General features: G+C 42.0%; 1 protein-coding gene across 2 annotated transcripts in view; it reads left to right on the top strand.

Annotated features, from left to right (window-relative positions):
• cacna1ha (calcium channel, voltage-dependent, T type, alpha 1H subunit a) overlaps nt 1-23,913 on the top strand; it is a 66,369-nt gene that overhangs the window by 9,556 nt on the left and 32,900 nt on the right. For both annotated transcript variants that reach the window (XM_027022194.3, XM_081699642.1), the window contains 3 exons: nt 20,777-20,888; nt 21,799-21,932; nt 22,352-22,449. In XM_027022194.3, coding sequence (XP_026877995.3) covers nt 20,777-20,888; nt 21,799-21,932; nt 22,352-22,449 — 344 coding nt within the window. The remainder of the gene's footprint in view (nt 1-20,776; nt 20,889-21,798; nt 21,933-22,351; nt 22,450-23,913) is intronic.

Here is a 23,913-nt window from a genome sequence, read left to right as displayed (position 1 = left end):
GTCCCACACTGTATACTCCACCAACACAATGCAATATATTCCACCAGTACTATGCTGGATACTCCACCAGTTCCATGTATATTCCACAAGTGCTACTCTGTATACATAACCAGTGTCACACTGTATACTCCATTAAGCTTATACCATGTATTCCACCATTACCATGAAGTACACTCCACCAGCAATACACCTTTGATCCCACCTGCACCACCCTGTACACTCCACCAGTGACACACTGTATACTCCACCAGTGACAAGATGTTTACTCCACCAGTGACAACTGTATACTTCACCAGTGACACAATGTACACGCCACCAGTGAAAAGATGTTTACTCCAATAGTGCCGTACTGTATACTCCACTGGTATCACACCCTATACTCCACCAGTGCCATACCAGAGATCTGAATGCCATATCCTTGACTATGCCATCAACCGGCACAGACACCATAATGTAGAGCCCTTATATAGTTCCACCAATTAAATATTAGGACTAATTTGTCAAATAGAGGCAGTGGTAGCTCAGTGGATAAGGTACTTGTAATTGAATTGATTGCTGGTTCAAGTCCCACCACTGCCAAGTTGCCACTGTTGGGCCTCTGAGCAAGGCCCTTAACCCTCACTTGCTCAAGTTTTACTCTGTCATAATTGTAAGTTGCTTTGGATAAAAGTATCATATGTAATATTTTGTGCACTGTCACTGATTTAGGAGTGTGTAGTGCTGGGGGGTCACAGGGCCACCCAAGTGGCGAAGCTGCTCAGAGGGACATGCTTACAGCCAGAGAAGTGTGACAATACTATATATCAGACCACCCGGACCTCAGGGGAACCACAGCCAGGGGCGTGTTTGCAGCTGCTCAACATGGCAACTGTATTTACATGCCACTCTATGCTTTTCTCTGGCCTATGGAGTCTAGTTCTCATCTACCCCCACTGTTATGCACATGGGTGTGGTCTCACTCAAACAGAAGGCTGATCACACCACAATAGTCACGTTAGACCTGCCATACCATAAATAGTCAGTTGTTACTCAGGACTGTAAACCAGTGTCCTACCAGGTGTGAGATCTGGAATCTGTGATATCTGATGGTTGTCTTATGGTGGGAGGGTGCTTCTAGTATGTGGTGACTTTTGATTGGTCAGTTTTGAGCAAACTGTTTATACAATACTACTTGTTCAATTTGAAACTGAAGGAATTGTTTTATCTTGAACAACACTGAGGGGAGTTCGAGTTGAACTGGAAAGAAGAGTAGAGCTGAGACAGGACTGATAGACTAAAGATTTAGATTTGGAGAAATCTCTCTGTCTCTGTCTCTGTCTGTCTCTCTCTCTGTCTCGCTCTCTCTCTCTCTCTCTCTCTCTCTCTCTCTCTTTCCTTATCAGTGCATTCAGTATACATTGTATTTGTTATTGACAATATAAGGTGTATAGAAACATTTCAATATCTATCCAATTGTATGTGTAACTGGCTCGAGTTTTGCTTGATATAATAAATCTTTTGTTACTTTGATCCCACAAGAAGGTCAGCTTTTTTCAGCATATAATGTAAATTCCTCAGTATCAGTGAACTAGGGCAGAGTGGACAATTTTTACACACATTAAGTTCACTCGATCCCACATTGGTTATAGGCAAGCAGAGTATAAAAACAGTAACAAAAAATACACTACTGTTTGTTATTTCCTGTCGAGCATGTGTTTGTGTGAACGATGGGAATTGCTTCCTAATTAGGTAAATTATAGGCGGGTGCTGGCGCTGGTTCTAAACGCGAGGTATCACGGGAATAAATCTCCCCCATGGTGTAAACGCTGTGTTCCCTTACTGGTGCCACACGGGGCCAGTGTTATTGTTTTGTGAGTTCTGCAACCTGGCACTGAACCATGCAGAACGTGCAAGCAGAGTGGAGCGCTCGGCCTCTTGGGCATGGCCCAAGCTGAGAGAAATGAGGCTGTGACTGTTTAAGTGAAATATGATGTGCGCTGCTGCAGCGTGCTGACGACGACTTTTCAATATAAGGTCACCTTGTAGACTCTTTTATGAAGCGCACTCCTGGGTGGAGAGAGCCTGTCATGCTTGTTTTGGACTTCTGTAATGGAGGGGAGTCAAATCAGGGGCAGCATTTGAAACTTGTGAAAGTGTATAAAGAAAGACAGGAACATTCTTGCTGTGTTTACATCCTAGGAATTATAGGGTGTTCATCTTTAGAAAAAACAATCTCTGTTTCAGCCAAACATTTGATTTTGCATTGTTTTACATGGCCCTCACTAAAAATACACAAAAGCACTGAACTGTGGAAAAAGATAGTTTAAACAATTACAATTACCATTATTTACATTCATGCTTATTTGAATGGCTCTGCCTGCAGTTTGAATGCATTGTAGCTGAATCTTTTAAAAATAAGGAGAAGCTCAAATAATTGTTCCAGGTTGTAATGACAGCTGGATCTTAGCCCAGAACAGGGGGCTGGTCTTGAGAAAGGCATTATGGATTAGGTCATGAAAAGAAGGCTGCACACATCCAAGGAGAAGGTGGAAAACAACATCTTGATTGATGGGCTGACTGCGGGAATCTTGTTTGCTATGTGTGTCAGCAGGGTTGAAATGTCTGTGTGTCATTGGTGTGGATAGGGCGAGTTCTGAAGAGTCAGATCAAAGCCTACAGTGGATAGAGAAGTGCATCACAACCCCACAATTTTAAAATAGATAGGCACTGGAAGCTGGAACACCAAACAGGATTTTTCCCCCCCAAGATACTCAAATGAGGTCTGTTGTGGAACTGAAGACAAAAAAGCAGCTTATTCTGGGACAGTTTTTACATATGAATTAGTGCAAAGTGAAAACGCTATTTCTTTTTCTTACATAAAATAGGTCTTTAACACCTTCCCCACTTAAAGCATATTGGTTGCTTCAGAGTTTCTCAACTATCAGGACAGAGCCATCTTAGAACCATTTCAGTATTTGCTAGCCTCTTTGATAACACATCATGGGGCAGGTAGACTGTTCTTATTTATGTCATTGTCAATGTATTATTCCTGTGTAAACACTTTAAACTGGATTAGGGAACTGAATTAGTCTATGGCTGTATTTTTTATGCATACAGGGATGTATTTGCTCTATGTAGGATTCTTGTACCTTTTGATAGGCAGCACATGAAATGTCATCCATGCTGATTTCTGATTAGGAGTTACCCTCAGCAAACAATGAGTCTGATTGGGATATTGCCCAGAAAAGAGGTTAATTTGCAGAGCAGTGAAACAAGCAAAGGAATGACAGGAAAACCCCTCTTTGTTTAACAGATTTGTGTGCAGTGTGGTGAAACATCTGCACAAACTTGTTTCTCTCCACAATGGAAAAGTCACTAATAGAGCAGAGTGTCTTTCACCGGTGCCCTCACAGCTATATTTAATGCTCAGGTAGTCAAAAGCATTTATTTCTCTAATTACATGCAATAAGGGAGGGTAACAAACACAAAGCATCACTTTAGTCTTTGCAATCACTCTGAAAGTGTTTTACTGTTATGCCATTGTTGGTAGGTATGTTGATATGTACAAATCAAATGCACAAGTTGGTTGGTTCTCTTTTTGATTGCATAGTGCTTTGTGCACTTTCTTGAAGGAGGGTTACTTAAAGGTACTGTTCCATATACAGGCTGACTGGCTTCTGTCCTCTGTCTCTTTTTATATGGTATAAGTCTGGTATTGCAGTTGACAGTTCAAGCTAAATGATTAGTTGAGTCTGCTGTTTTCTTTTTTGATCTGCTCTTTGTGCATGTGGTATTTGCTATAGGTCATACCACAGTTGCATTATATTTATTAATTTAAAAAGCCAAATTTTTGCAGTTTACCTTTAGAAATATATTGTAGTTATCCAAGTCAGTGACTTTTGCAGCTGTTTTATTATGGGTTCTTATTATCATTTGGGTATAAAAGTTTCCTTGTCTACTTTTTTTATGAGATAGATCTACGCTGGTGCCTAATTGGTAATAAAAGAGCTCCCTTTATGAAGTATGAACTATCATTATCTATTAATTAAACTATTGTGTACATACTTCATCCTCTTGCTCCCTGATGGGACATAAGTAGCCATTAATATTAAATGGCTCACAGAGAAGCATGTGCCAAAAAAGAAAGAAAAAGAGGGAGTATATTTTGTGACTGAAAAAAGCCCACTCATGTCAAGTATTTTCCAGGCTTGTGGAATAAAATAATGCAATGAAAGTATAATTTGAGCAGGGTGTTTCCCAAATTTAAGGCTGATTTTAGAAAAGGCCATGGAATGAAGTGAGATAATATATATGTATATTGTGTGGCCTGTGAGTAGCTGATAAGATGTGGTAGTTCGATTTTTGACAGTTTTGATTTTTAAACTTAAGTAAAACTATGTTTCACCTGATGCCCTTTGTATTTTAAAAGACCCTTTAAAGGTCACTGTGCTGAGTGTGTTGGTTTTTGTAATGTTAGTGTAATATTCAAGATTATATAGACTTATAGTCTTCATAGTCTTCATGCTAAGGCTTTCTTTTGGGACTCACACATCTGGTACATATTTACTTGCTTGGTTATATTCAGCTGAATGGTGGTCAAGAGTTGTAATTCAATAACCATGCATCACATTGTTGAGAAATGTGAGGTACCATCATAAGTCCCAGAGTGAGACATGTATGGTTTGTCATTGGGGTCTTTAGCTGTGGATAGTGAGTGGGTTGCCTCTTAGTGCTGCGGCCCCGTGCCACTGCTCTTCGACAGGCCTGTTGGGGCTCTAGCGGTGGTGGGATGGCTCTCTGCTCCCATGCCACCTCAAAGGCAGCTGTTTTAATTAGAACCCAAGTGAGCACATGGACGAGTGCACTCCATTCAAACAGCTCTGAGGTGGCACTGCTGCCGCAGACCGTAGTTTCTGTAACTATGGCAACGTTCGCCCAGGAAAGAAAAAACAACCCACAGAGCAAGCCAGTGCTATAGTGTATACACTGCCTCGAAGCTCAACTTTGGCTGCGATAGCCACGGGGGCTCTGCCTGTGTTTGCACTGGAGACGGAGGCTGCAGGCGAGGCGTTCCTGGGCTCACGCGGTATTAGTCATGGTGCGGAGAAGCTTGTAAGCCTCATACTACCTGGCTATGGGTGTCAGCATGCCGGTTGGGGGAATGTAGCAGAAGAGCCTGGATCGTTCCTCAGGCAGTGAATGAGCATGCAGCCGAATTCACAGAGCAGCCCGCATCACTTTTCACCCCATGTCCATAGTGACCTAGTCATGCCTGTGTGCTGGGCCTGGGTTTGCTCTGGATATGCTCAAATCCATTTGAAATAAGCATGTTCAATTATGCATGCACCCTTCACCTTAGCCTCAGAAGGTGAGGCTCTTACACTCTTGCATGACGTGTCTTGCCCAACACCCATCACATTCTTGCATTCTTGCAAAGTGAATCAGTGGATTGAAACAGGAACTAAAAAAATCCCCCACAACATTGCAGTGAATTGTGGGAGCCTTTTCCAGGAGGGCAATGCCAGCTCAGACTGAAATTTACCGTACTGTGGTGCCATATCTGCAAATGTATCTCATATTAACAGTAGACTGGTCACAGACCTCTGCATCAGCCAATTATCCCTTATTAAATGAAGTCTGCAGCTCTTGTCTCAAATAGCAGAGCATTTGCCTTTTCTCTATTACAAAGCTATGGATATAGTACATTCGCTGTGGCTCACAGAGAGCCACAGTCAAAGGCAAATAAGTGAAATCAACTGTGCCTGCTGGCTGTTAGGTAATGGAGCTGACTGTAATCGCTACTACAGTCAAGTGTCATGTAATGATTTTGTACGTCTATGTTTTGTGCCTGGAGGGAGTTGTTCAGCACCGGCGCTTTCACAGGGGTCTGAGCCAATAAAAAGAGAAGAAATGTAATTAGTGATGTCAAATACAGCACAGTTGTGTTGTAAAGACATTGCATTAAAATGATTGTTTGGGAACATGGTTCTCACAGCAAAGGTGCAGTGAAGATGTGTATTGCAGGTCATTTGTGCAAAGTGTTCAGAGAGAAATTCAGTGACTGATCATATTAATCACTGGCTGGTTGGAGCAGGACTGACGTTTCTGGTGCAGTACTGAGGCTTTTTTTGCATTTCATGCTCAGTAGGGGGTGGGGTTATTCTGAGAGGAGGAGGGTTAAAGGGTGGAGCTAGAAAAGATGTTAGTCTGATATACTGTTGCCTGTGTCCTGCTGGAAGAGAGATGACTTAGTGAGGTTAAGACCTGTTTGCCAGTGCTTTGAGTCCGTCAGCAGGATGCAACCATGGGCCAGCTCTCCACAGGTGAGCTCCTCTGAGTCATCGTAGCTGTCCAAGGTGCTGCCAAGTGTGGGGGAGGATCTGGCACCACAGGCTGACCACACACCCATAATTAGCTTCGAAAAAGCACATGACTGGACTTACTATTAAGTGTGTGGGGTTGGCTTTGAAAGCTGTGACACCTGCAAAATGATGCTGATTCTCAGTTGAATCTGCTTCACCTTGCTGACTATTACTGGTTTTGCTGAAAGAAGAACTACAGTGCTATCATTACAGAAGGTGTTTAATGGCATTGGAATGAATGCGGCCATAGTGTACTATTAAAAGGAAATCTGAGAATATTCATCAATACTTACAGGAAGACTAGCATGGTGAATTAGATGGTCAATTGAATTAGATGTTAATTTAGGTTTGATTAGATGTGACTTAAATGAAGATCCCTAAGGCTTTAGGGGTTTATGCAGCATTACAGAATCATTACAATGATTTACAGAATTAAAAGGATAAACTTATATTTGTTAATGATGAGTTTGCATCTTTACTTGAAAATAATAGATTTCAGGAAGAATATATTTCAGGAGGTAGCTTCAACCAGAATGTTCATCAAAAGGTTAATATCAAAATGTGCGCTCTCTCTCTCTCTCTCTCTCTCTCTCTCTCTCTCTCTCTCTCTCTCTCTCTCTCTGTTCTCTTTCTATGAATTGTATGACAGATATAATGGGATTGGTTGATGTAACGATGGGTGAGATGTCACAGCAGGAAGAATAGTGTTTATGCTTGTCTAAGGGGTCTTGGTCACACAAATGGAGCTGCTTTGTGATGACAGAGTGGAAAAGCTGCCATGGCATCCGCTGGCCATAGCGTGCTGTCAGTACCAACATCAGAATCCCAGAGCCAGGGAAGGGTCTGTCCCTTTGAATACAGAACAATGTCTGTCTTTGCTTTGAGCTGCAGAGATTTGACACGTTTGTGGTCCCTGGTCTCCATAATCCCCAGCATGTGACATTGTTGAAAGCAGAACGTGTGCATATTCACAGACATACACATACACATAACAATAGACAGAGATGCACAGACGCATTCATACTAAACATACTAACACACAGTCACATTACATTACACACACACACACAGTGACTTGTGTATTATTGACTTTTATATGACTGTAATTAACTAAATGTATGCATAATACACCCTAAGCTTAACACCAGCAGCCAAGAGGAAATGGTATGATTCTTTTAGTTTTTCGAATATTAGTGTTTCAAATATTCTTTATGTAAAATAAAAGTCTCCAAAACATCAAAATTTTCACATTTTCCTATGATCATAGGGACATTTGATATCAAAGAAGAGAGAAATACATATACTCATATCATACATGTTGCTATATCACACTCCAGATCAGAACAGATGAAATGTGAATATGAGCGTCTGAGCTGAGTTTATCGCTGAATTCACAAAATGTCCCTTCACGTTGTTGGTCCATGTGGCTTGTTTTCCTAGCTGCATCTCATCTAGTTGCTAAAGTGGCTAGAATCACGCAATAAGTAGCGAGAATGCAGTGAAGCAAAGAGATGTAGGGATGAAACACATCCCTCCTTGATGCACAGCTGCTTGAGTGAAAATATTTGATAAGGGCCATAAGTTATTTATTAACCTTGTTTCATGGCTGTGTTCACCCAGCATTGTGATTCTCCTTGTGAACCAGGGCTGTGCTATTGAAGAGGCATTGCAGCTCAGATGTAGCCCATCCAGCCCAGAACATGCCTTGACTCAAAACTCCACTCCAGCTCCACTCAACACCACCCCTAACACGTGCCTTCACTCATCCCCAAATGTGCTTGGCTCAACCCCCCGCACACACACTGACTCCACACTCAGGGCTCTTGGCAAGGGTAGTGGATGTGGCGGGAGGGGCAGGTGCTGTAGGGGTCTGCTTTTCATCAGTGCTGTTTGAAACCAAACTCACAGGAGGCAGCTAATCTCTCACCTCTGACTCCCCTGAGAGTGAAAGTATAGTGAGGGGGGAGGACGGAGACCGTTTGAAAGCCCACGCAGACTCATGTGTTCTCTCTCTCTCTCTCTCTCTGTCTCTCTGTCTCTCTCTCTCTCTCTGTCTCTCTCTCTCTCTGTCTCTCTCTCTGTCTCTCTCTGTCTCTCTCTCTCTCTCTCTCTCTCTGTCTCTGTCTCTCTCTCTCTGTCTCTCTGTCTCTCTCCTGCTCTCTTTCTCCCTCTCTCTACCTCTCTCTCGCCCACTCTCTCTTACCATACTGTGCGCCTGGCAGCTGGACAGAAATGCAGAAAGCCATGCATCCTGATGTGCATGAAAGGGCGACAGTGAGGCCTTCCTAGGACATCAAGGCAGGACTCAATTGAAAATGTCAACAGTTTAACAGATCTTCTTTGGGAAGCCAAAGATCATCCCAGCCCCTATATTTGTAATTATTTTTAATACAATTATTTTGTATTAGTAACAAGATCAGTATAATGGTGCTATTTTAGTTGTTTCAAGTTTTGTGTGTATGTGTGTGTGTGTGTGTGTGTGTGCGTGTGTGTGTGTGTGTGTGTGTGTGTGTGTGTGTGTGTGTGTGTGTGTGTGTGTGTGTGTGTGTGTGCGAGTGCATGTGTGCACGCGTTTACATATGTCTGCTTGGTGCTGTTCCTCTGTTGTGAATTGTTTTGTTTGCTTAAAACAAAGAATAACCAAATGCCACCCCATTCTGAGATACTTTGCTGCTAAGTCAGAGGTACAGACTGCAAATTACTGCAAATTACATTTCACAAGATTTACAGTGAAGGGGAATGTAAGGAGAAACCTGAGGTCCAATCCCCCATTGCCTTTAGCAGGCATGCTGATACATCATAAGCATGTTCAATGGGGACAACATTCGGGAGAGTATGGGAGTCTGCGGCTGTGACAGCGCCTGTCAAAAGCCCCTCCTGGGTAGAAGGAAAATGTGTGCATCCAATGGAAGAGGAGCTCTGCATACCTGGTACTTAATGCAACCTGAGCCACTGTTAGCAGAGAGCCCCCCGCCTATTGCGGAGGCCTGTGCTGAAAGCTTCCCCCATGCAAAACTGGGAGATTGTTGAGCACCTACACAGGCCAGGCTCGGCCAAGCCGTGATGTGGCATGGGAGCGGAGAACCCGTGCAGCAGGACCTGCGGTGCACCTGTGGACGTCACTGGGTGTTTTTGCAAGATCCGCCTGCATGCAAGGAGCTGTCTACTCATTCCAAGCAGATGCGCGGTCATGGATCACCATGGCAACCAGGGCTCTTGCTAATTGTGTCTCTGTATGATTCCTGTCCGTGGTGGCAGAGGAGGAACTCTAGTCCAATCAGATCCAGCTCTGTGGAGGCAGCAGGCAGAGGGAGGCACTTGGGGGGGGGGGGGGGGGGGGAGAAGTTGTTCACCAGGCTGCTCTCAACATGACGTAACTGCTGTTTACAACTATAAGACTAGAGTGTACTAACAGGAAGAGCATTGATTGTGCATTGTGAATTCTCTCCAGTACCTGTCAGCATGGAGCAGAGTGGACACAACACCTGCCTAGCAGAGGGGATGTCATGACGCTTGGGTTGAAATCATAGTTTTCAATGTGGTCTTCTTCAGGGTTTTCTTTGTGACCTTGTCTTGTTGAGGGCATAAGCAGTGGACATCGTTGTCTTTAGCAAAACCTCGACATACTTCTTCAGCATGTCCTCATTTTTCCACATTACTGATTTATTGCTGCTCAAATGCTGGCACTGCAGTAACCTCAGCACACGATACATTCTGGCGTAGACGTGTTTAAATTAATATTAGTTTCCACACTGCTTCTTTTGACGTAGCCATTAAATATGCCATAGCACATCACATTAAACTGGTCTATGAAGCATCTGCTATTTGATATGTTTGAACATATCATTGTTGCACCTTCATGAATCCTTACTCTATGCTGTTGTAATTGTGTTAAACAGAATGCTAATTCCCATACTCATATGGCCAGGGTGATTGGCACACTTTTTGCTGTCTGCAGAGGACTGAAATGGGGTTTATATTCCTCTCCCACAGAGATTCTCAATATTATGAATCTACTTTATAGCTTCCTCTGTCTGTCTTTTTCCCTATTTCTCTCACTTCCCTCCTTTTCTCAGCAAGTGTACTCTTCTCACTAAACAGGGGGGATTTGGTAAGTGATGAGTCTACTCTCTGCCTAAAATTTTATTTCTGGTACAAACAGTTATTTCAAAGGGCCATATACATTTGTGTTTCTCTACACTGGATTCTCTGAAACTTGAAAAACAAGTGTGTGCAGAGGCAAGTGATTGGGAAGGGTGGAGTGCTGCTCCTGTGAGTGCTATAATGGCAGGTAGAAGTTATGCAGATCTGTGCAGGTTTGCATTAGTCCCTGCATGCCACGGACATTTTTTTTTTTTTAAGGAATGTTGATAGATGAACAATGCAAAGGACACATTTGATAGGAAAAAGTGCTTATCTTGCACAAGATTACACAGCAGTTACAGGAAATTATAGCTTGTGGAGATATCAAGTGCTATTGTTTACAAATTGGATTGATGTAATTTGTTGATTTAATTATGAAAGCAGAGTCTGCTGTTTGGCTCTGGGAAGACAGTCAAGCAGCAGTTAGTGTACAGAGCAGCGCCAGCAGGTCTGATGTGCGTTAGCCATAACTGAACATGAATATCTAGTTTTGGATTAGCAAAACAACTGCACCATTTTCTTTGTCCAGGATCAGTGCATATCAGCGAAAGGCCAGCCTCCAGTACTCTTCTTGACTGTAGACTCTGCTGTTTCTAATGTACATGTTTGTGTGGGTGTTTTGTATACTTTTATTTTCTACAGCAGTCTCAAGCTGGTATTTACCACTTAATTTATTAGTTTATTACCACCAGTGTCCAGTATCGCTACATGTTATCAACTAGTAACCTACAATCATTTAACAGATGGCCTTTATTTCAGTTAAATGATATTTGGAAGTTATTTAAGATAAATCATTATAATGCAGCAGATGTACACAGATAGGCAGTTAACAGGCAGAGCACAAATACTCAACAAAGTAATATCTAATTTATTTCTCTCTCTCTCTCTCTCTCTCTCTCTCTCTCTCTGCATCTCTGCTTTTTCTTTGAAGCCTTAAAGCATCTTTTCAATGAAAACAGATTAAAGTAGTGGCATTAAATAAAACGTCACACTTAGAAGTAAATAGTTGTCTTAATCTAGATGCATTACCATAAAGAATGATTACACAGTGTTTACATGCAGCTATAATTCTAAATGACTTTATTCCAGAGTATTTTCCTTTTGTTTTCAAAATTATTATGACAACTTCAGTGATAATATCTTAAGCAACACTGAAGTTTTTAGTTTTTATACAGGTGTTTACTTTATTCCACAATGAGCCATTACAAGAATTGCAAATGAAAACCTGGTATGCTTAATTAGACTTAGATTTCTAAAAAAGCTTAATTTTATTGGCCTTTGAAAATGGATCTCCCAAATATAAAAAAAAATTGACTTAAAACTTGACCCATTCTTAAATATTCAGGTGACATTAAATTAGCGGTGATTGTGTTTTAAAACAGAAAAGCCTAGTGCTTCCTGCCAAGTGCTTTATAGCCAGATTACATTTACCTTTGTGCTTATGTTAGAGGATAAAAGCTAGTTTGTTACTGTATATATGCAGTACTACAGAGCATAGCACTGGAACTGCACGGTTACCAAGACCACCACCAGCACCTGCATTGGGTGGAGATTCAATATTAAGAATATCTGAGACGTGCTAGAATATTACATCACTTCTTTTTCCTGCAGTGTGACATACCAATGTAGCAGCTGTGAGAACAGCAAAGTGCTGCTTGGTTTGTCCACTTCTGCAGGTCTCAGCCACCTGTCCCTAACTTCCCCACATGAGAGCACGGGAAAAAAAACTTGTGGGTGGCCAATCTGCTGGTCATGCAGTAGAGGAGGTGTTGGGTGGATGCTTTAGCATGTATACTCTAGGAAGTGGTGTAGCCCTGCAGGCGACAAAAGTGACAGGTATGTGACAATGAGGTTTAGACCTAGACTAGAACTAATATGTAGAAAACATCACATTGCTGTTACCACATTGATGTAAATTGAAGCATTGCTGCTTAGTTGAAAATGTGCACTTACAATTTCTTTCCCTCTCGTGACCCACTGAAAGAGTGTTACACATGGATTTGTTTGGATCCCTCTACTCCTGGGCCTTGTGGAGAGCAGGGGAAGGCCTTTGTGCTGTGCCCCATCTTTCTGCATGCCTGAACCTCCACCTGTGCTGCCCATCATTAGACAGTGAGACATGGTGAATTCTTGCCAGAGTGGGCCTGCAGCAGCTGAGTGGTGACAGTCATCTCTGATGTGCAGGTCTCATATAGTTAATCGGGGCCTCACTGATGGAGTGTCACGCCAGGCTTCCACTCTCCTTCCTCCATGCTCATCTTCCTCGCCAGAGCATATCACACTGCAGGTGGCCTCGCCAACTCAGCTGCTGTCCCTCCTGTTACTAAGCAACCAGGAAACTGTAAAAACTGTGTTCGCAGAGAACCTTACTGTATAAGCCAGCTAATCAGTGTAATCAAGCCCTTCTAAAATACATTGGCTATATACATGCTGGAAGCCCTTATTAAATTTGTGGCCCTGTTTGTTAATTGTTGCAGACCTAAAGTAACAAGTAATCCACATGTTAATATTACTATATATTTGAACTGAGTAGAGTAGACATTAAAGTGTTTATCTGAGAGGGGAAAAACTGACATTTTAATCCTCTACTCATTACTGTTTTTCCCATTTATGTTTTTAAGGGTTTAACATCTCTGGCTACTTGCATAAACCAGATGCATGTGTGCACAGCTGCCGGGGGCTGCAGTAATTCAGGTAAAATAAACTGCAGCTGAGCTCAAGGACACAGTGGTGCTCCACCACACAGGGCTTGTTTAATTGCCTGTGTGTGTCCTCTGTAAACACAGCCTTAGGAGCAGAAGAGGATGATGTAAATCCTTACTGAAGACAACCCCAGGCTCTGGGGCTCTTGTCTCCATGTGGACCGGCCTATACTATTGCTGGAAACATCTGGGTTAGTGCTCATAATCATCTGTGCATACAAATCACACTTTCTTTGTGCTGAAGACATTCTCAACATGCCTTTTCAGCTTTAGGTGAAAGTACATAGCTGTCCATAAGCAAACATGTCATCTTAGCTTGACCCCTCATGCCTCTGTTAAAAGATAAGGAATATCACATCATCAGTTCTTTTTCTGAAATCAGTGACCCAACAAAAATACATTTTCAGCATCATTTTAGAAATTATCAAGAGCTAATTATCCACATCAGTGAGTTTAAGAAAACATCTCAAGGGCATTCTGTCAATATATGTCAGTAGCTCATTTGTGATAGCCCTGTTTATTAAAGGTTGGATGGTAATCTGCGCTTTACTTTAAGAAAGTGAAAACTGTATTGTCAGATGCATGTCTGGTGATAATGGAGCTTTTGTGATGTCCAATCTTACAGACTAATTCTTAGAGTTTATTTATTTTGATCTCCATAAAAACTTTTCTAAGATGACATATTGTGTATACATCAGACACCACCACAAAAAATATATAATACTACCTTAGGCTTTTAATACATTTTAAATGGTTTGAATGCAAGATGGCCCAAGAAACCAACCATGACAAGAGATTAAAGCAACCATCATTTCCAAATGCCCCAACATTCTCCTCACTTTGTTACAAAGCCAAATTTATTTAGTAGAAAAATAGCATTTTCCCTCTTCCTTTGAAACCCTTCATGGATCAGTTTTGGAATATTACTCAGCACACATTTTCTTATTTCGAAATGATGGTATCCTTTAGGTGACTTCCCTCCCTACTCCTCTCTCAGACATGACAGAAAATTCCAGCCTTCCCAATTCAGTGGCTGACAGTTTGCAGCCCTTTTTGCTCTGGGGCAGGGAGGCTTCTGCTCCCTCTTTCCAGAGGCTGCATAGTTAAGGAGTGGCAGGCTGTGGAGAGTGAGAGGAACAATGATGGCTCGGATGTGACTAGCAGGTTTTCCCAAGGCCCAGGAGGTTTGATGCTCTACTGGGATCTCCTGGATTTGCCTCTTATAGGTGGAGGAAATTTGCTTGCCAGACAGTGATAGATGACTGCTCTCATACAAAAGGGTTTCATAAGCTTCACTGATTTATGCAACTGGCTCATTACTTAGAGCCATCCCTCAGCTCAGCAGTATTGGTAGTTTACTCCTTTCACTGTATAACTGCATATTCCTCTTCTTCTTTCTAGGGCTCTTACATAATCACTAATTTTTTTAGTTTAGTTTTTTTTTAACTTTTCTTATATGGCATGAGATTCATTTACAAGGTGGGATACTTCAAATTAACCTTCTGTTAGAATCTAGTAGGAAGAGTGAGCATCATTCCATATTTTTTCATGCTGTGAAAAGTTGCTAAGCAATGCAATATTTATTATAGTGTGTTTTACAGACAGTGCCCAGAAAACTGGGAGGAACTGATATTACGTCAGGATTCGTGTGGTTAACAGATGGCGAAACAAACACAGAAACTGCGTCTGGCAGCTAGCTCCACCAAGACATGTCCGAGATTTGTAAAGAGATTAAGGACATGAAGAACTGAGAAATTAGGACCACTGGGAGTGATGACGAGATGTCAAATGAGATGTCCTTTTATAATTATGCATTGTGATGTCATCATAGAACCTGCTAGTGGATGCCACTCACTGACTGCAAGCAGAAGCCCCCAGGGCTAGAGCCCCATGCTGACATAGGATGTTTGAATCCATGGACCTAATCCTTATTTTGACATGTAGCTCTTGTGCTCTCTGACATCCATGTCCCTGCAGGGTGTTCTTACTGTTCATGCCAAAGAAGCCTGTATTAAATCTGTGCTCTAATGAAAGAGGGAGGGGGACACGGTGCTGTAACGGAGCAGATCTGTGCTTTTGCGATGAGTCGGCTGAACTGTAAGGCCCAGTCACACTCTTGTTTGAGAGGTCCATTACTCTAGCTGACAGGCTGTGACAATTCGCCTGACTTAATCAATGGGATTGCTTCATTAATCTTTTTCCCTAAAGCCAGCAGCCAGTGAATGGTTCCTTGTGGTTACAGCAAGTGGTATAGATGGGCCTGCTTCTTTTGACACCACTGTGATCCTGCCAAGTTAGAGAAAAAACAAAGCCAAGAGAAAGCGCATTTGTCAATGTCATTTTGAGGGATTATTCTAACAAAGGGGATCGTAGGGGTTCATTTTTATGTAGCCTAATAATGCTTTAGTAATCAGAATAATAACTTGATCAGATTAAAATACCTTCATATAAACACCTAAATTGGAATAATCAGGTTGAGCTCAATCTGTAATTTCAATATGATCAAAAAGGTGGTATACACTTTAATAATTCATCAAAAGGAGGAGTGTTGGCCAGGCAAACACTTGACTCCAGCTGCTTACACCATCAGGACCACACATCTTTCATGCACATGTTTGTTTGCTTCAAATTAAGCAACAAAAATTGTAAGTGTCTGCTCTGGTGTAAAATGTCATTTTTACTACAAATGTCTATATGAACAAATGTTTTAATGTTTTAATGAACATTAATGAATAGTTGGAAACTATTGTAGCAGCATTCAGCTAATATGTTGAAACATAATGTGATAATCAATAGGCCACAGTAGTTTTTATTGCCTTTTAATGTTCAGCAAATTGTCTCCATAAAGAGTGCATTTGTCTGAGCCTAGCCTATTTTAAGAAATGTTAAAACACAAATTGGCTATATCACCCATGTAACATGCAGGTATGACTTCTAGGAGTGTAAATAAAGCATGTGCAAAAAGATTTTTTTCAATTATATCGACTGTTGATGTGCAATATTTCCTTACTATCAGCAGATACCTACATTTTGATTGTATTTAAACAGTTCAATGACAATCTTCAATCCAATTCAAACTGACAAATTTTTAATGACAAAAAATCATATACAGTTGAAAGTAAAGCATATACACACTACAATTGCGAGTTCCAAGTTTATTAAGTACACCTGTCTAGTAGCATGTTATGTCTTTTATGACCTTTGGAACAAAATGAATTGGCCTGAGCATGGATTCTACATGATGGCTGCACTGTGCACAAATACTGTACCTGTCTTGCTGCAAACCCCTTTTTCCAATTCCTGCCAGAAAAGTATGTTAGGCTGAGATCTGGGGACTGTGCAGGCCACAGAAGTTATGAGAATGCACTGTCATGTTCCTGGCAGCATTCCGTGATGATACATGCCTTTTGACACAGTGCACTATAATGCTGGAGGTGTCAAACTGAGATCAACTATACCTGTGAATAAAGTGTACCCATGAAGGGATGAACTGCAGCACTGTTCAGATACACCTGCAGAGTTCAGATATTGTGAAACAGCAAATTCTGAGACTTCCACCAGTCTGATGCATGAACGGAACCTCAGACAACTTTTTTCCACCTCATTGGTCCAATTTTGATGCTCCGTTGCCCACTGGAGATTAACTTTATTGTTCCTCTCTGACAACATCAGAACCCACCATGGGCTTTGAGTGTTGTAGCTGGTGTTTCATTCTGATGTTTGCTGTGTCACTGAATCTGTCACTGAATGATTCCCACCATTCTCCCTTGACTTCTCTTGACCTCTCTGGTCTACAAGCTGTTTTGACCCTCAGGATTGCTGATTACTGGTAGTATTTTACTCTGCAAGGTACTACATCAAAAACATCAAAAAAAGCCAGATTGGAGATGAGCCCACAATCATGTACATTCTATTATAGATACTGGTCTGTCTGTATTTATACCACTGCAGTCATGTGGCAAGTCATGCACTCATGACTCAAGAATATACCTAACAGTGTTATAATATACTGTTGCCTTCACCTTCCACACTTTTTCTAGCTCTTCTTTCAGCCTTTGGTATTTCTTAAGCTTTTTGTGTTCCTTGTTCCTGATGTTGCAATCACTTGGGATATTATTATTATTATTATTTTATTTTTATTTTTTTTTGCTGTTTGTCCATCAGTATTATGTCCAGTTGGTTAGCAATTACCAGTTTGTCAATCTGTATCTGGAAGTCCCAAAAGATGTTAGCTTGGTCATTCTCCACTACTTTCAGGGGTTTTTCCAACTTTTATCTTAGAACTTCTGGCCTTTACTCAGCACAGATGTTTTCGTATACTATGTCAGCTATGTGGTTATGGAACTCCAGGTATCGTGGCACAGCCTGCATCTGGGGTCCTGCCTGGTGTGGTAGATCCCAGCCTCTATTGATTTTGTATTTAGTGCTTTTCCTGTGTTGCTATGATTAGTGCCTCCATGCTATCTTTCAGTCCAGCCTTTTCCCGCCTTTGGTAAGATTTGTCCATATCAGCCACTTCCACTATTTGTCCATGGTACAAACCATGCAGAGGTATATCCTCCCATGATGGTTCCTGCTCCCCCTCTTTCCCATCCTTCTTGGGCTTCTGCTGTCTGAGGTATTCAATCACTTGCGGCCATCTTCCTGGTTTAGTCCTGGATCTTGGTTGTTTCCTTCCTGGTGTATTCTTGGATCTTGGTTGTTGTATATATGCTTAAATATATATTATATGTTTATTGTGAGACTTATAGACTGTCTATTGGCAGCTAATTAAATCAACTGTTTCATAGAAGTAATAACTAAAGTATTAGGAAAAGTCTGAATGGCATTGCCAAAACCTCACATTAGCACATAGGATGTGTATTTTTACTCCTCTGCTGATTAACTGTGCTTGCACCACTACTATTAACAACAATAGCTTAATGTGTATGCAAAGCCGTGAAGCCAAGTAGAATGATGGATCTCAGCTCTTGATGTTACATCACTGCTAAACCCACTACTTTTATCATGAGTCACAGACTTGTGTGTTAGTCATCATTTGATGCGGAGATGCAGTCACTGCAAAGAAAGGTTTGTTCTAACACACAGACACATTTTGAAACGCAGCCATATGGCGGGTGTATGGCAGGAGAGGGAGATAACAAAGACAGCCCACTAGAACCTCCTCCCACTTCACCGCTGAAGGGATTCCTGCAAGGGCAGGCCACTTTGCTAGAGACAAATAGGTCTACATGCCCATCAAAGTCAACTCTCTCATGCAATTTTTCACTGGAGCTCCCAAAGCCTGGTAATGTGCTGTTTCCAGACAAATTTGTAAAGGCATTTTCTGGGTCTAAAACATGGCTTGATGGGGAGAGAGAAAGGGAGTGTTGCCAGTGTGAACAGAGCCCCTGCTTTGTTCTATCAGTCGGCTGTCTTGATGACCCAGTGGATTTTGGGAGCTTTGGGTCCAGTTTAATGATTCTTTAGTTGTACTGCCTTAATTTTACTCATACCGTCTGTCTAATAGCAGCAACTCTACATCTCTCTCCATCTTTTTTTCCCCCGTGTACTGTGGCATTTACTTGTACTATCTGGTTAATGTGACGTGTACATTGTGGAGGGTGGGGCGTGGGATGGAGGACAAGAACAAATATAGATACTAGCTTTCCATCAGAGTTGGACAAGATGGCTGAGATGATGCTTGGGAAATTCTTATTTTGGCCTTGTGTTTCAGCTCTCCTTTTAAGGATATGGATGGATGGAGATAAGACAGCTGGGAAATGGGTTGTTGTTATATTTAAAAAATGTTATTCACCACAGTGACACCCCATCAATTGAATCTGACTGCTGCTCATCTGACTTTATTTTATGTGTTCACAATCATGAAGGCATCCCAGCTTCACTGAGCACCCTTCACTTCGGTTAACCTTTGTCATGATTTATTGAAGAGATGCGCCATTTATCTTGTTCCCCTGAAGACAAGAACAATCTTACTGTATGTCATAAAGTGTCAGGGGAGGTTCTTACTATTGGGAAGCCGGTCTGGTTGTCCGCTGTTTGTGTGATTGTGTATCAAACGTCTTCCTGCTGCAGATAGCGCCTCACCCAGGGTCCTCTTCTGCTTTTACCATTAATGCCTTTCCCTCTATCATCAAGACCAGAATAATGTTCCATCATTTCTCATTGTATCCAACTTAAATGTACCAACATATTCCCTTTAAGAATAAGCATCTGTCTCTCCCACCACCCATGTTTTTTGGCTCCATCCACAGACATGGTGACCTACAGGTCCTCAAAGCTCTTTGTCATCTGTGATTGATTTCGGTAAGACCCTCACAATCTCCAGCATGCTGCATTAGGGCCAATGACTTTTCATAGTTTTCATCCAGCCAAAGCACAGTAAGTAGCCATCACGTGCTCCGTTTAGAAGAGCAAGCCTGCATTAAACATGAGGCCTTCCATGGATCAGGCTTGCTGATCTGGTCCTCACATGCTGATTGCATCCTTCGAGGGTTCCATGTTTGTGTGTGTGTGTGTGTGTGTGTGTGTGTGTGTGTTTAATTGTGCTCTTTTGCATCACACGAGGGCTTGTGACTTCAGTGCATATAAAGATCTTGTTTGCCTGTTAGTCGTGAGCAGGCAGGGCCAGAGAGGTGCTAACATGTCTCAGGCGCTGACAGCGCCAGTGTCTGTGCCATCTGGGCTGGACATACTGCCCATGGTGCTTATGCCTCCACCCATCCCAGCCTGCAAAAGGGATGACAGTCTTGCATTTGGAAATGACAAAACCCTGTGCCTCTTGTACTGCTAAATATTTCATCAGATAAACACTGGGAAGAACATCTTGTGCCACACTGAGTGTGATTTGAAACTCTTCATTTAGAAGTCTGTGTGGTAATATTTGGCACATGTGGTTGTGAAGAGCCTGATTACTTTGTGGAACAAGGTATTGCAAGGGATGGAACATGATTTAAGCAGAAAGCCTCCTTTACTTTTGGCAGTGGAAGCCTTGTGTGGTCTGAGAGAGTACACTAGTCACATTCCTTTCCATTCTGCCTGTGTCCTTGAATAACTGCCCCAGCTGCCCCAAGATAAGCATAAAAACTACATTTCTCATTTTCATTTAGTAAACAATATCTTATTCACTGCTTACTTATTATTCAGCACTTTAGAATTATTCTAATTAAGACTCTGGCCCCAGGGTGAAGCATTCAGTGATTGGGTGGACACTCAGTGTCCCAGTATACTCACTGGACAGAAATCCACCTCTTCAGGTTTTTACAAAGAAAGTGATCTTATAAAGAAAGCAGCTAATGAATGTTTATTTACACAGTTTGCTGAATCATAGCAGAAAAACATGCCTTTCTACTATATTCCTCTTCTTCATTAAAACATTGTATCATAATTTTAAGTTTTACACAAACCTATCATTTATTATGTTTCCTTACTCCTAAATCTTGTTTACTGCCAGAAGGGATGCCTCAGTCCTTTCATACTGACACTGGAAAGCTAAATCAAGTGGGGAAATCATGAATTCCCACTTGTCATAGCTCATTTATCTGTTTGTGGCATGTACTGTGCAAGCCATTTTCCTTAACTCATGTGCACCTGGTTCGAGCATGTCAGCATGCTGGTCATCCTGCTCAACTGTGTGACCCTTGGCATGTTCCAGCCATGTGAGGATGTCAAGTGCCAGTCCGAATGGTGTACCATCCTTCAGGTAAGATTTGGTCAGCACCTGGAGACTTTTATGGTGGAGGATAATGTTGCCAAGCATACAATGAGCGACAAACAGCTGGCTGCAAAATGTACCATAAAAACATAGCCCGGGCTAGTTATTTTCCTAAACTGCATGATATAGCAAGAATACTTCACTGTTTCTAGAAACTGCTGGTCTGCTACAAGCAAAAATAGACAAAATATGTATTTATTTTAACTTGCCACAAATTTTACTGCTGTGCCACGTGCTGCAAACGGATGAGGTGATTTAAAATAGGAGCATATTGCTCATGTGGTGCAGCAAGTGGCAGGTTTACTGTGTGTAGTGTAAAATGGGCATATAACATTTTTCAAGCAGAGTTTACTTTTGGGCAGTACCATTTATAGTGCTTTCCCTTTTCCCTTTGTGACTTCAGTTCTTGGTCCAAGTCACACTGGGTACAGTGCCTGAGGGGACAGTAGAAACTTAGCCAGATGTTAGTGGAAGAAGTATGTTGTTTGTTGAGCTCTGTAACTCCCTATTATTCTGCCCAGTGCCCTGCCAGGCCCAGCTGGAGATCTGTGGGACTTTGGGAAAATTATGGGTCCAGTGGGCTCTGCCATTGGGCTCAGAAGCATTTAAAAGGCATGGGTCAGCCAGGGGGCAAGACAAGAACTACATTAACCATAACTAATCTCCTACCTCCTCTAAGGACTGGCCCAGCAGTGAATGTCTTCTGCAGAGTTACCATATTCTTAGTGATATAACCTACAGTCCCTAAGTGCCAGGCATGTTTACAAACTTGTGGATTGTTTTGGTTGTTGTTTGAAGAGCTTTGATTAATGTATTCCTTAAAAAGGAGAGCAGTAGCTACATTGTTTTGCTGCCTTGCTGTAGTCAATATGGGACTGCAGTCTGAATGTGTTTACAGGCATTTGATGACTGCATCTTCGCCTTCTTTGCTGTGGAGATGGTCATCAAGATGATGGCTCTGGGGATTTTTGGATCAAAGTGTTATCTTGGAGACACATGGAACCGCCTAGACTTCTTCATTGTCATGGCAGGGTGAGTCCTTCACCAGCTCCTTCCTCCTTTACCCAATAGCACTGCATTAAGCCAGTTAATTTAATCAGGAATGATTCACTAGTTATGGAATGCAAATCTCTTCCCCTGTGGCAGTGCAGGACTTTAAGTTTATTTATATTGCACCTTTTTGAGGTCATTCAAAGTGCTGAGGTCATAAAGTACAGAGTTGCTCTTTAAAGGGTCTTCATTTAATTCTTGTAACTGAATACATTAGTCAGAATCTCAGGAGCTGTTTGCTGAGACAGAGATTGTTTCTGATATAAGCAATAGTAGACACCCATAAGGGAAGATGCCTACATGGTTTGGGTTGGGGATAAGGTTGGAGTTGGGATTGATGGCAACAGTGTCCGGCACTGCTGCAAGTCATTGAGATTTTCCCATACTTTGTTCCTTTCTAGGATGATGGAATACTCACTGGATGGCCACAACGCCAGCCTGTCTGCCATCCGGACCGTGCGTGTTCTCCGGCCTCTTCGAGCCATCAACAGAGTCCCCAGTAAGCTCCTGCCCTTACCAGTCCCCACACTCTCTCTCTGAAACGCCCATTAACTTGACTCACCAAGACAGAAAGAGAGCTGCCTGATGTGATCAACAGATGGGCAATGTTTGTTAGCTGCACATATGATGAGGTTGTATGGGAAAGACCACTTCCAGAGCACTTAGAGTTATATACATTACATAGCCCAAAATCCGCTGATGACCGGAAGAAACACGATACCGAGCTGATGGAAGTATTTGTGGTGTTTCTTCCAGTAATGAAAGGCACAATGACATGTCATATTCCATCTCCTCAAACTCACTTCAGAAAAATAAGAATTGAGCAAGCAAGTTGTTCTAATGTAAACATGTAACTAAAGCTGTATGCATGGTACTGGTCCTCCCTGCCTGTCTCTTGTTACCCCAGCAGATGAGTCTCATGGTGCTTTCTCTTTCTTCTACAGTGTGGAGCAGGCTGTAGATTTAGTGCTTAGTTAAGTCTTCCCCCACTGGATTGGTTTTAATGGCTCCACTGTGGGGGGAGTGAGAACATGAGTTATGTGTCCAAGTCTCTGCTGCTTAAGAGAATGTCTTCAGATTTTATCACTGGCTGAGACTGTAAGTGCCTTTGTGTGTGTGTATGTGTGTGTGTGTGTGTGTGCGTGTGTGTGTGTGTGTATGTATATATATATATATATATATATATATATATATATATATATATATATATATATATATATATATATATATATATATATATATATATATATATATATATATATCCGATATATATATGCATATTTATTTGGTTGATACCGTTTGCCCTGGAGTACACACCTGTAGGCTAATCAATGAACTGGCCTGGGATAGAGTGACTCCATCTCTACCTCTGCATATGTATAATTGTGTCAGAGTGTGTGTGTGTGTGTGTGTGTGTGTGTGTGTGTGTGTGTGTGTGTGTGTGTGTGTGTGTGTGTGTGTGTGTGTGTGTGTGTGTGCCTGTGTGTGTGCGTGTGTGTGTGCTGGTCTCCACATCTGTCTCCTCTCTGTGACTGAGTGTTCCTCCTGGGAGCTCATTACTCTGGCCGTGCGACTTTGGGGCCTCCTCTGAGACGGCTCCATGCTGTCTTAGGTGGGAGACTTGGAAAGAGGCCAAGATAGGCCACATAGAGGATGTTTCCTCTCCATTCAAACACATCCATTTAAGGCCCTCTCCTCTCCGCATCATTCACTCAATTTACATCAAGCACACACACACACACACACACACACACACACAAGTACACACACACACACACATACACGGACACCCAGACACATTAGTAAGGCATTTCCGTCAGATGTATCCCAGCATTCAGGGTTTTTTTCTGCCTTGTCGTCTGGGTTCTTCTTTTTGTCTGTTTTGCTGATCTCTGGCTCTCCTTCAGGTGCTCAGACTGTTTTGTGGTTTGTGGCTACAGCATTAACACAGTACCTTTTACAT

This window comes from Electrophorus electricus, chromosome 2 (genome assembly GCF_041902795.1).
Source record: "Electrophorus electricus isolate QZ-2024a chromosome 2, ASM4190279v1, whole genome shotgun sequence".
NCBI lineage: Eukaryota > Metazoa > Chordata > Actinopteri > Gymnotiformes > Gymnotidae > Electrophorus > Electrophorus electricus.
The sequence above is the reverse complement of the archived record's forward strand: the minus strand, read 5'-3'. Positions and strand labels throughout refer to the sequence as shown.